Raw genomic sequence first — 10967 nt, 5'->3', positions numbered from 1 at the left:
TCGAGGTGGTTCCTATTGGCGGGGAGCCCTCATCAGCCAGTCACGTGGGAGAGACCCTGCGCTCTGCGGAGAGAGAGCGAGAGAGAGAGCGAGCGCGAGAGAGAACACAGAGCGGAGTGGGGAGCTGCACTTTGTCCACGAGCGTCTCCTCCGTCCTGCTATCACGAACACGGCGACCTGCCACTGCAACCGGGCATCCGCGAGTGCTTGCACAGCTGCATCACCCAGCGAACCACAGAGCGCACGCACGCACAAGGAGGTTGCCCCTGTAACTTCGACTGTTAGTTCGGAACTGCACGCGTACCCGGAATAAACTCATCCCGAGCAGAACCGCGGGGACAGCAGCAGTGGAGGAGAACAAGCGGAGGAGACAAGCGCGAGTGGAGTGTCCTTGTGATTTGTGAAGGAACCAACGAGCAGAAAAAGAAGAAGAAGAAAAGAAGAAGAAGAAGAAGCAGAGGAAGATGATTGTCCAGCAGCGGGTGGTCCTCCTTCTCCTTGGCCTCTGGTCCAGCGTCTTTAAAGGTGAGCTCCGCGGTACGGGCGTGGTGCGGTGCGGTGCGGTGACCATCACCATTCCGTCACACCTGAGCACAACTCTCCATCAGCAGGGCTCCTGTTTATGGCTCGTCGGTAACTTATGGCGCCTTGTCTCCGGCTACAGGACCGACCCCGTGTGCATCTATAACGACTATATATACGGTCATGTGACATTGGCGCAGGTAACTTGGCAGTGCGACGCCACGAGCGAAACGCCACGGATCCCAAGTTGTTCCTAACTTGGATACGATTATTGTGCGGTCGTTTTCTGGAAGCGTCCGGATGACCACGCAGTTGTTCGTGGGGACTTAGTTGTTTTGAATGGTGCAGAGAGAGAGAGAGTGTGTGTGTGTGTGTGTGTGTGTGTGTGTGTGTGTGTGTGTGTGTGTGTGTGTGTGTGTGTGTGTGTGTGTGTCTGTGTGTGTGTGTGTGTGTGTGTGTGTGTGTGTGTGTGTGTGTGTGTGTGTGTGTGTGTGTGTGTGTGTGTGTGTGTGTGTGTGCGTACACGGGGAGAGAGGTAGAGTGGTGATGGGGGGGGGGGAACACGTTGTCTTGGTCGGGGCATTTGTTTGTGTGTTTTTATGTCTGCTCGTCCGACATGGTTGTTATTATTCTACAAGCATGAGATATAAAGGGAAAGTTCCAGACGGGGTTTTTGCATAACATCGCGGTCCTTCATCCCGTTATGCAGTGAAATATCACCTTGTGCCGCAGTCGTCCTCCTACCGATTTATTATCCCACTGATAATCTTTTATTTCTCCTTGCATTCAGACGTTGCTGTGTTGATCGCGTTATTGTGGTGCTGGTGTTCAGCGGTCCTAAAAGTGCAGATGACCAATGTCGACTCGTGTCGCCTATTGGCTGTCAGAAGCGCGAATCCCTCATAGTCATATGAGTTGCGGTGTCGTACACACACGCACACACACACGGCAGATCGTGCCCCTTTCTCTCTTGTGCGGTTCATGTCACCTCGGGACAACTCCCCAGCGACCGTCCCGGGTCGCGGACAAGGCGGCTGGCAGCCACCGCCCTGCAGGCTGCTGCTGCACACACATGCAGCTGAAGGGCCACCAAGTCAGCAATAGTGGTGGGGGTGGAGGTGTGGATGGTGGCTGTCTTGGTGTGCTTCCATGGGCCTGTGGGCACCAATTGCGCGCAGTGGAATTGCATATTATTGCATTTTCTACTATGGAACCGAGTTGCGCTCTATGAGCCTCCATGCAGACCACGGCGTCGCGACCTGCCCTGGTCACGGACGTAGGGGTGCACGGGCGCGACGGGCCGTCTAATGTCTCATTGTAATATTGGTTGTGGTTATTTTTGCAGTATTATACAAGATGGATGAATCATGTTGGGCTGCTTTGCAGTGAGTCATTTTATTTTGGTCGCCTTTTACTTCAAAACATCCGGCAGCCAATATTCGGTCTGTGTTTACTCGATGCACAATCAACATAGCCTAATATAATACATGTCCTTCTGTTAACCATCCCTGGAAGGTGGGACCCCTCTTCTATGTTCCATCTAAAGATTCTCCCCTCTCTTTAGAGGGCTTTGGGTTGTATAAAGTGGGGCTGCCATGCCAGGTGTGACTCTAGAATCAGTGATTGAGGGCAATACACATACTTTTCAATTGAATAGTTAAAGTTATCTTTCTTTTACAAATCACGTCAATAATTCTAAATCACGTCCAAGATCGACTCCGTTTCTGTGAAGAAAGTGTGAAGTTGAACAATGCTCTTAATTGTGTGCGTGTGCGTGTGCGTGTGTGTGTGGAGGACGACGGCTGGTTTAAGCAGCCTCGCCTGGCCCGAGTCAGACTGATTGGACTCTTTGGTTGGGTGGGGCTGCACACCTGTCGCACATTGAGTAATCAATGTGCCCAGGTTAAACCAGCCATCACCACAAACACTCAGGGAGAGATCTCCTGCCTGGCGACATGGAGCGTCATGTCATGTTTCATTGTCTACAAACTTTTACAATATACCCTTTTCCTAACACCACCACACTGTCCATGTCTAGAGGAGCCCAGTAACAGTCACCTAGGTGGTGTGTGGAATGAACATTGCTACATATATTCTATAATACTATTTACAACGTATGTATGGCCTAGTCTTAGTTGAAACTACCCAGTATAAAGGAATGGATTCTTTGTGTTAAGTCTTCTTCTGACACTTTAATCCAAAGGGGTAGGTTAAGCTCACGAGCGCCGTTACACTGATTCGGGGATCAAACCCAGAACCTTTTTCAGCTGTGAGTCAAGCCCCCCCTAGCCACCAGGCTATCCTGCCTCACTCCCACCACACCGTTTGTGGCCCCCTCGTGGTCTAAAAGCTGTGACCTTGTGTTCACACAGCATGTACACCGCTTCTATTTTGGATCCCTATGTGAGGGCCATTCCGTCAGTTCCAACAGACTAGCCCGGGTCTGCTAATGCTAACTAGCCGTGTGCAGCCTAGCATGCTTTCCGCCCCGCTGCCCGACTCCGGCTTGTGAGGCTGGGGGTGTTAAAAAGTGGGGAGCAGACCTGGTGGTCGTTACTCTTCAGGTGTGGACTTGCACCGTGACCACCCAGACACTACCCATCATCATCATCATCATCATGAAGGTCTCCCCGGGCCTGATGGCGCCCGTCACCCCCTCCCTCGCCCCCTCCCTGCCCCTCTCAGCCCCACTGTGGTCTCCTCCTCAGGGAGACTCCGCTGGTTGTCTTATCCAGCCCATCCACTCGTTTCTCTTCAGACATTTTATAAAGTGGCAGTTGGCAGATGGCAGTTGGGCTCAATGGAACCCTGTGTGTGTGTGTGTGTGTGTGTCTGTGTGTGTGTGTGTGTGTGTGTGTGTGTGTGTGTGTGTGTGTGTGTGTGTGTTTCAGCAGAATAGTGTACAGCGAAGGTCAAACCAAAGGCCTTACAAAAGGGTCTGTAAACACAAAATAAATCCAATCCACCCAAATTTCATTATTTCTGATGATATGTCACATGTGGCCTTCATTTTGGAAGAACTCACAAATTGTCGTGATTCATTATGATTCTAGACCAGATTCATATTCTTTGAGTGATCAAAGACATTTATTTTCATACATTCAACCAGAAATACCAATAATTATGTACATACTATTTAAAGTGTAATTCCGGCGAAATATTTAACCCAGGGTCTTTGTTTTGGCATGTATACATTAAGCCCTCCAGATACTTTTTTCATTGAAAATCGAGTACAGAGTTCGCCCGGCACAATGTTTGACTTCCATGTTATTGGTTAGGGGCTAATATTGCTCAAAGGAGCAAAATCCAAAGTCCAAACAAGTCTATTACCTGCTACCGTAAATAATATAATAGAGATCCAAACTAATTTGTCAAGTATCATTTACGGTAGCAGGTAATCAACCTACCGGTAAGGCACAGACTTTGAATACTCAATTTTTTAATAAACGCCCGGTACGTTGTTGATGATTCCTGTTATGTGTAGGGACCCTAATCGTGGTACTGCAGAGGTTTGGTGTTATTTTGAGCAATATTAGTGGTCAAAAAATGCAGATTCGGAAGCGTTCGCCGTGCCCCTAATCAATAATATGGAAAGCCAAACATTGCACCGGGCAAACTCTATACTCGATTCTCAATGAAAAAAATATCTGGATAGCTTATTTGATAGGCATACATGCCAAAACAAAGACCCTGGGTTCAATTTCCGCCGGAATTACATGCATGAGTTTTGCTTGGGCGTGCGTCTTGCTTAACGGGGACATATTATGAAAACAACACTTTTCCTGGGATTTGGGGTGTTGTTTTTGGTCTCTGGTGTTCCCACACGCATTCAAACTTGGAAAAAAATCTATACATGATTTTTTGAGTGAGATATGGATTTCTGAAAGTAACCCGCCTACAGTTACCAAACGAGCGAGTCAGTTTCGGTGCCCCCTCTTAAGCAGGAAGGGGGCACACTTCAATATTACCTCCCACTTCCCCACTCCCCTCCAATCAGAGCATAGCTAAGATTTTGTGGACCAGCAGACGAGCAGCTCCGGCGGGGGGAACTCGGCGGCAGCCTGGCAGCTCAGCTCCGGGAGTACAATCCCTTTCTCTGCTGGACTGCCGCCGAGTTTCCCCTGCCGGAGTTGCCGGAGGAGGAGATATGGAGGATAAAGGTTGTACTCCCGGAGCGGAGCTTCCGGACTGCCGGGCTGCCGAAGCTTCGGCGGCAGTCCGGCCGCCGTCGAGGCCGTCCGGCCGCCGCCGAAGCTTTCCGGCCGCTCCGGCACGTGTACTCCTGGAGCTGAGGCAAGGCGGAAGTCCGACAGCTCCTGCGCGGGGAGCTCGGCGGCAGTCCGGCAGCTCAGCTCCCGGAGTACAATCCCTTTCTCCTCCATGTTGTGGTTCATGGACTTCAGAGAGTCAAGGCCAACGTTCCTTTCCCCCAATTCTTCTCAACCATGGCTGAGATGTCTCCCACTACAAGTCTTTACTTGTTGTGGGGTACCAGAGACGTCAGACGCAGTCTTTATGATTCATAATATCATCTGAGGCGCACATAGCTTTTGGCCGTGATGTTAGATGTAATATTATATAAATACCCATATATAACATTATTATTATTATATTATATTATAAAGATATAGAGCTCCAGGAGTCCGCAAATGGCAACAATCCCTTCTCCTCCATGCTGTGGTTCAGTCTGAAAGCTCATTGGTCAATGGGCAGCAGCTCATTTGCATTAAAGCTACAGACACCAGGAACGGCGCATTCTGAAGGGACTGAAACAGAGGGGAAAAGCGGTAGGCGAGATCTTTTTTCCTAAAAGCTATTTCCAGCAAACAGCTTCAAAAACATGTTTTCTGGAACTCAAAAAACAAGTCTACTTGTTGGGAAAACTCCATAATAGGTCTCCTTTAAGGTGTGTGCATGTGTGTGTATGGCGGTGCGCAGGTTGGTCGTGAGTAACTCTGTTGCACTTGTTCTTATTCTGACCGTTTGCCACGGATCCAAACTATCTCGAGGTGTTTCCTATTGGCGGTGAGCCCTCATCAGCCAGTCACGAGAGAGAGAAAGAGAGAGCGAGAGAGAGTGAGAGAGAGAGAGAGAAAGAGAGAGAGAGAGGGAGAGCACAGAGCAACTGGGGAGCTGCTCTTTGTCCACGAGTGTCCGTCCTGCTATCACGAACACGGCGACGTGCCACTGCAACCTAGCATTCGCGAGCCTGCGCACAGCTGAACCAGCGAACCACAGAGCGCACGTACGCCCACGGAGCTTGCCCATGTGACTTCGACTGTTAGTTCGGAACTGCACGCGTACCCGGAATAAACTCACCTTGAGCAGAACCACGGGGACAGCAGCAGTGGAGGAGAACAAGCGGAGGAGACAAGCGCCAGTGGAGTGTCCTGGTGATTTGTGAAGGAACCAACGAGCAGAAGAAGAAGAAGAAGAAGAAGAAGAAGAAGAAGAAGAAGAAGAAGAAGAAGAAGAAGAAGAAGCGGAGGAAGATGATTGTCCAGCAGCGGGTGGTTCTCCTTCTCCTTGGCCTCTGGTCCAGGGTCTTTAAAGGTGAGCTCCGCGGTACGGCTGCGGTGTGGTGCGGGCCGGTGCGGTGCGGTGCGGTGACCATCACCTTTCCGTCACACCTGAGCACAACTCTTTATTTTGGAAGAACTCAGAAAATGTCGAGATTCATTAGGATTCTAGACCAGAGTGACATTCTTTGAATGATCAAACACATTTTATTCTCATACATTCACACAGAAATACCAATAATTATACTGTTTAAAGTGTAATTCCGGCGAAAATTGAACCCAGGGTCTCTGTTACTGGGTTTTCTGGGCGCAATGTTTGGCTTCCATCTTATTGGTTCGGGGCTAATATTGCGCAAAGGAGCAATATCCAGTCGATAACCTGCTACGTAAACAATATAATAACAATATAAACAATATAAACACAGCAAAATATTTGGCAAGTATCAAGAGGGGAGATTGTTGGCGCCTCTATTATATTATTTACAGTAGCAGGTAATCAACCTATCGGTAAGGTACAGACTTAGTCTGGCTATTGTCAGGCCAAACTCAATCACAGATTGCACGTTGGTCTGGGGAAGCTGCTGTCATTTCTCCAGACCCTTGCGCAGGGCTATCGAAATCGCCGGCAGAATGGGCGGGGCTACCCAGTCTAGCACAGACTTGGAAATCAGTATTTTTTAATAAACTCCCGGTACGTTGCTGATGCTTCGTTTTATGTGTAGGGACCCTAATCATGGTACTGCAGAGGTTTGGTGTTATTTTGAGCAATATTAGTGGTTAAAAAAGACAGATTTGGAAGCCAAACCAATAACATGGAAGCCAAACATTGCGCCGGGCAAACTCTATCCTCGATTCTCAATGAAAAAAGTATCTGGAGGGCTTATTTGATGGGAATACATGCCTAAACAAAGACCCTGGGTTAAATTTTTGCCGGAATTACACTTTAAAGGAGACATATTATGGTGTTTTCCCAACAAGTAAACATAGTATATGAGTTCCAGAAAACATGTTTTTGAAGCTGTTTGCTGGAAATTCTTGCCTACCGCTATTCCACTCTGTTTCAGTCCCTTCAGAATGCGCTGTTTCTGGTGTCTGTAGCTTTAATGCAAATGAGCTGCTGCCCATTGACCAATGAGCTGTCAGAGTGAACCACAGCATGGAGGAGAAGTTATTGTTGGAGCTATAGTTCTATATAATATTGTAAAATATAATAATAATATATAGGTATTTATGTAATATTGTATCTAACATCACGGCCAAAAGAGGAGGAAGGGATTGTACTCCGGGAGCTGAGCTGCCGGACTGTCGCCGAGCTCCCCCCGCCAGAGCTGCCGGCGGCAGTTCAGTTCCCGGAGTACACCCGCTGGAGCTGCCTGACTCCACAAGGCAGTCTGGCGGGGGAAGCTCGGTGGCAGTCCGGCAGCTCAGCTCGCGGAGTACAATCCCTTTCTCCTCCATGTCTCCTGCTCCAAAGGGATTGTTCTCCCAGAGCTAAGCTGCCGAGCTCCCCCCGCCGGAGCTGCTCGTCCGCTGGTCCACAAAATCGTAGCTATGCTCTGATTGGAGGGGGTTGGGGAAGTTGGAGGTAATTAAAATGTGCCCCCTTCCTACGTAGTAGGGGGCGCCAAAACCGACTCGCTCCTCGTTTGGTGCTGTAGGCGCGGTACTCGGGTAATGCATATCTCACTCAAAAAATCATGTACAGACTTTTTTCAAAGTTTGTATGCGTGTGGGAGCATTAGAGACCCAAACCAACACCCCAACATCCCAGGAAAAGTATTTTTTTCATAATATTTCTCCTTGCATCCAGCTGTTAAATACTGATTTCTGGGCAGAGCCAGTTGGGGACAAAAAGAGGCAATTATAATGGTGGTGAAAGAAGACATTAAATTCTATACCTACCCAAGTACAACATATATATCATTATCCCATCCCTTAGGAACACTGGCATGTGCTCAAAATGTAATAATAAAATCAATTCTACCTCCTAAGTGACCCATTTGCCTATATATTTCAGTTAAATGATTTTGCTTTGAAACCAAAAACATTCAATCAAAAGCATTAGCTTGATTTACAGGTATTTTATCTTGACCAGAGTTTAATACTTTAAATAAATGTACCTTGTATCATGATGCCAAATATGTGGACTATAATATAATTTATAATTTTGTAGCATTTAGAAATTGGATAGTATTCTAAAAAGATAAATCATGAAGGCACTTCATAAAGGTTAGGGTTCCTGCAATGTACTTCCTGTGATGTAAACACTTATCCTCTGATCTGTGGATGGATATTTCTTATACTTAATGTGGAACACACACACACAGACACACTCACAACCACACACACACACACACACACACAGCTACATGAAAAATACTTTATTTAGACAGACATAGAATAAGGTTCAGCATGAGAGAGAGAGAGAGAGAGAGAGAGAGAGAGAGAGAGAGAGAGAGAGAGAGAGAGAGAGAGAGAGAGAGAGAGAGAGAGAGAGAGAGAGAGAGAGAGAGAGAGAGAGAGAGAGAGAGAGAGAGAGAGAGAGAGAGAGAGAGAGAGAGAGAGAGAGAGAGAGAGAGAGAGAGGCTAAGTCCGCTGTTGTCCTTTAAGGTCAAAGAGATTTATTTATTTTTCCTCGTTGGCCGGGGGCTTCCTGTGATCCCTACAGCTGAATACATATTGGACCCCATCCCAGAGCACACCTTCCCACGTCACCTGGCATCCCCAGAGAGAGAGAGAGAGAGAGAGAGAGAGAGAGAGAGAGAGAGAGAGAGAGAGAGAGAGAGAGAGAGAGAGAGAGAGAGAGAGAGAGAGAGAGAGAGAGAGAGAGAGAGAGAGAGAGAGAGAGAGAGAGAGAGAGAGAGAGAGAGAGAGAGAGAGAGAGACTCTTTACATTCAAGGACCGGGGTCCCCCATGCCGGGCTGTCGAGGAGCGGCCCTCTCCCCAGCAGAGAGCTTCTTAGCTGGCTGCCTGCCGCTGGACCGAGACCTGCTGGCTGCTCTGTCTCTCCCCCCCTGAGTATGGATATTTATTGATATAAATATAGATATAGATATGAATAAACCAGAGCCAGTGAGCGCCCAACGGATACTTGCCCGCCGGGATAAGCCCAGAGCCAGGGGCCCGCGCCTCAAGACAAGTGGGGAACGGACTAAAAGATTAGCCACCCCTCTTCGTCCTCCACCCTTCTTCCAGCTGTCACTCTCCCTTTGCCGTGCTCTTTGACACGGTGTCTCTATATCTCCTTCTTTCTCTCCCTCGTCTATCTGTCTCTCTCTAGTCTCTCTTTGCTCTCTTCCTGTCTATCTAGCTCTCACTCTCTCTATGCCTGTCTCTCTATAGTCTCTCTGTCTCATTCTTTCTCCACCTGTGTCTCTTTTTGTCTTTTCTCTCTTTCTCTTATCGCTCTCTTTTCTCTTATCTCTCTCTTTTCTCTCTCTTTTTTCTCTTATCTCTCTCTCTCTCTCTCTCTCTCTCTCTCTCTCTCTCTCTCTTGTCTCTGTCAAGAGGCCCTGGTTGAAACACGAGGTTGACAGACTTCTCATGACATTCAAGTTCCTAAAGATTCCATGACCCGGTTTCTTTTAGTGAGTTGAGTTTTGCCTGTCTTCTCCAGCCGCGTGTGTCGAATGTGTCATAGTGGGCGTTGCGCTGTGGCGTGATGTTTGTCTGCGCATATTTATCGCAGCACCTGTGTTTTATGGGGACTGGAAATGTTTTGCTCATTAAACAACGAGCGCAGAGGATTGATTGTAAATGAATGTCAAATTAATCTTGTTACATGAATCAGGACGGTGTTGATGATATCTCATCCAGGTTTGTGTTCGGGTTGGGGGTGGAGCTGGGGGAGAATAAACTATGGAGATATATTTGGAGCAACATCTCCAATCTCCTTTCCGTAGGCCGTAAATCAGACAGGATATTTTGGGAGGGGGGGGGTGTGTTAAGGGTGATTAGAGGTGACTGTGTAGGTGCAGGCTCAATCACAGACGTATGGACAAGCTTTTATCCAGTATGTTTCGATAAGGTGTTATTTAAACAGACTCCAGGTAACCATGGAGTCTGGGAACCATAGAAACCAGGGCTTTCTTCCCTAACCTCAAGGCAGTTTGACCAGAGTGTTGTGAGAGTCTTGATATTGGTTTTATCATTGTTATTAGTCCATAGGGGAGTTTCACCACCACCAGGTGGCAAGAAATTGGAAATCTTTCTGACGCATCTCACATCCTCTCCCCTGATTCCTCACATTCGTGTCGCTTCTATATATTCAAACCGATGATGAGGACTTTCAAAATCCAGTTAAAAGGTATAGAGCAAGAAAAGGTACTGTATATATTCCCATAAATATTTGAAATATGTACGGACATTCCCCGGCTTGTTTCGGCCAGTGAGCTGCAGGACGGCTAACCAAGCTATATCTTCTCTGTGTTTTTGTCTTCACAACTTTATGCTCCGGGAGTAACTGACAGACTAATGGCGGCTGTCTCCGTCGGCGTGCGCGTTCCCGCCAGACGAGGCCGATGTTTCATTTGATGTGTTACTCAAGTGCTGACCTTTCTCCAATCTTCCGTTGGCCCTCATCTCTGCTGAAGTGGGCTTCAGGTCCCCCCCCCCCCCCCCCGCTGCTGATACAGACCCTGTCCCCCTGAATCTCATCCAGGCCCCCCCCCTCCCTCCTCTCCCCACATATTGCTCCTGCTGTCACCTCCGCAGACAAAGTTAATATTCTCTGTTGGGAATATTGGTCGGTGCCGTGCGCGGGTCCTTCACCCCCCGTAGGCCTGTGATTGGAGTTTATTTTTATGGAGTTTGATGTGTCGCCTATAGATGCCATGTTTGCTTGTTTGTGTTTTGCCTCGATGGGATCCAAGAGGTTGTTCTGTTGTTGTTGTTGTTGTTGTGACCACAGAAGAGGATGATGGCAG

At 48.1% G+C, this 10967-nt stretch overlaps 1 protein-coding gene across 5 annotated transcripts in view; it reads left to right on the top strand.

Annotated features, from left to right (window-relative positions):
- The first annotated feature begins 103 nt into the window (after nt 1-103).
- Nucleotides 104-10967, top strand: part of LOC115560982 (cell adhesion molecule 2) — a 128938-nt gene continuing 118074 nt past the window's right edge. The window contains exons 1-2 of one of the 5 annotated variants that reach the window (XM_030380716.1): nt 5635-5940; nt 5971-6075. In XM_030380716.1, coding sequence (XP_030236576.1) covers nt 6015-6075 — 61 coding nt within the window. In that variant the 5' untranslated portion in view covers nt 5635-5940; nt 5971-6014. Of the gene's footprint in view, nt 526-5634; nt 6076-10967 lie in introns of those variants that run through there. The other 4 variants (XM_030380719.1, XM_030380715.1, XM_030380717.1 and 1 more) reach the window with 4 other exon arrangements.

Source organism: Gadus morhua, chromosome 16 (genome assembly GCF_902167405.1).
Source record: "Gadus morhua chromosome 16, gadMor3.0, whole genome shotgun sequence".
Taxonomy (NCBI): domain Eukaryota; kingdom Metazoa; phylum Chordata; class Actinopteri; order Gadiformes; family Gadidae; genus Gadus; species Gadus morhua.
This window is presented reverse-complemented; position numbering and strand designations above follow the sequence as displayed.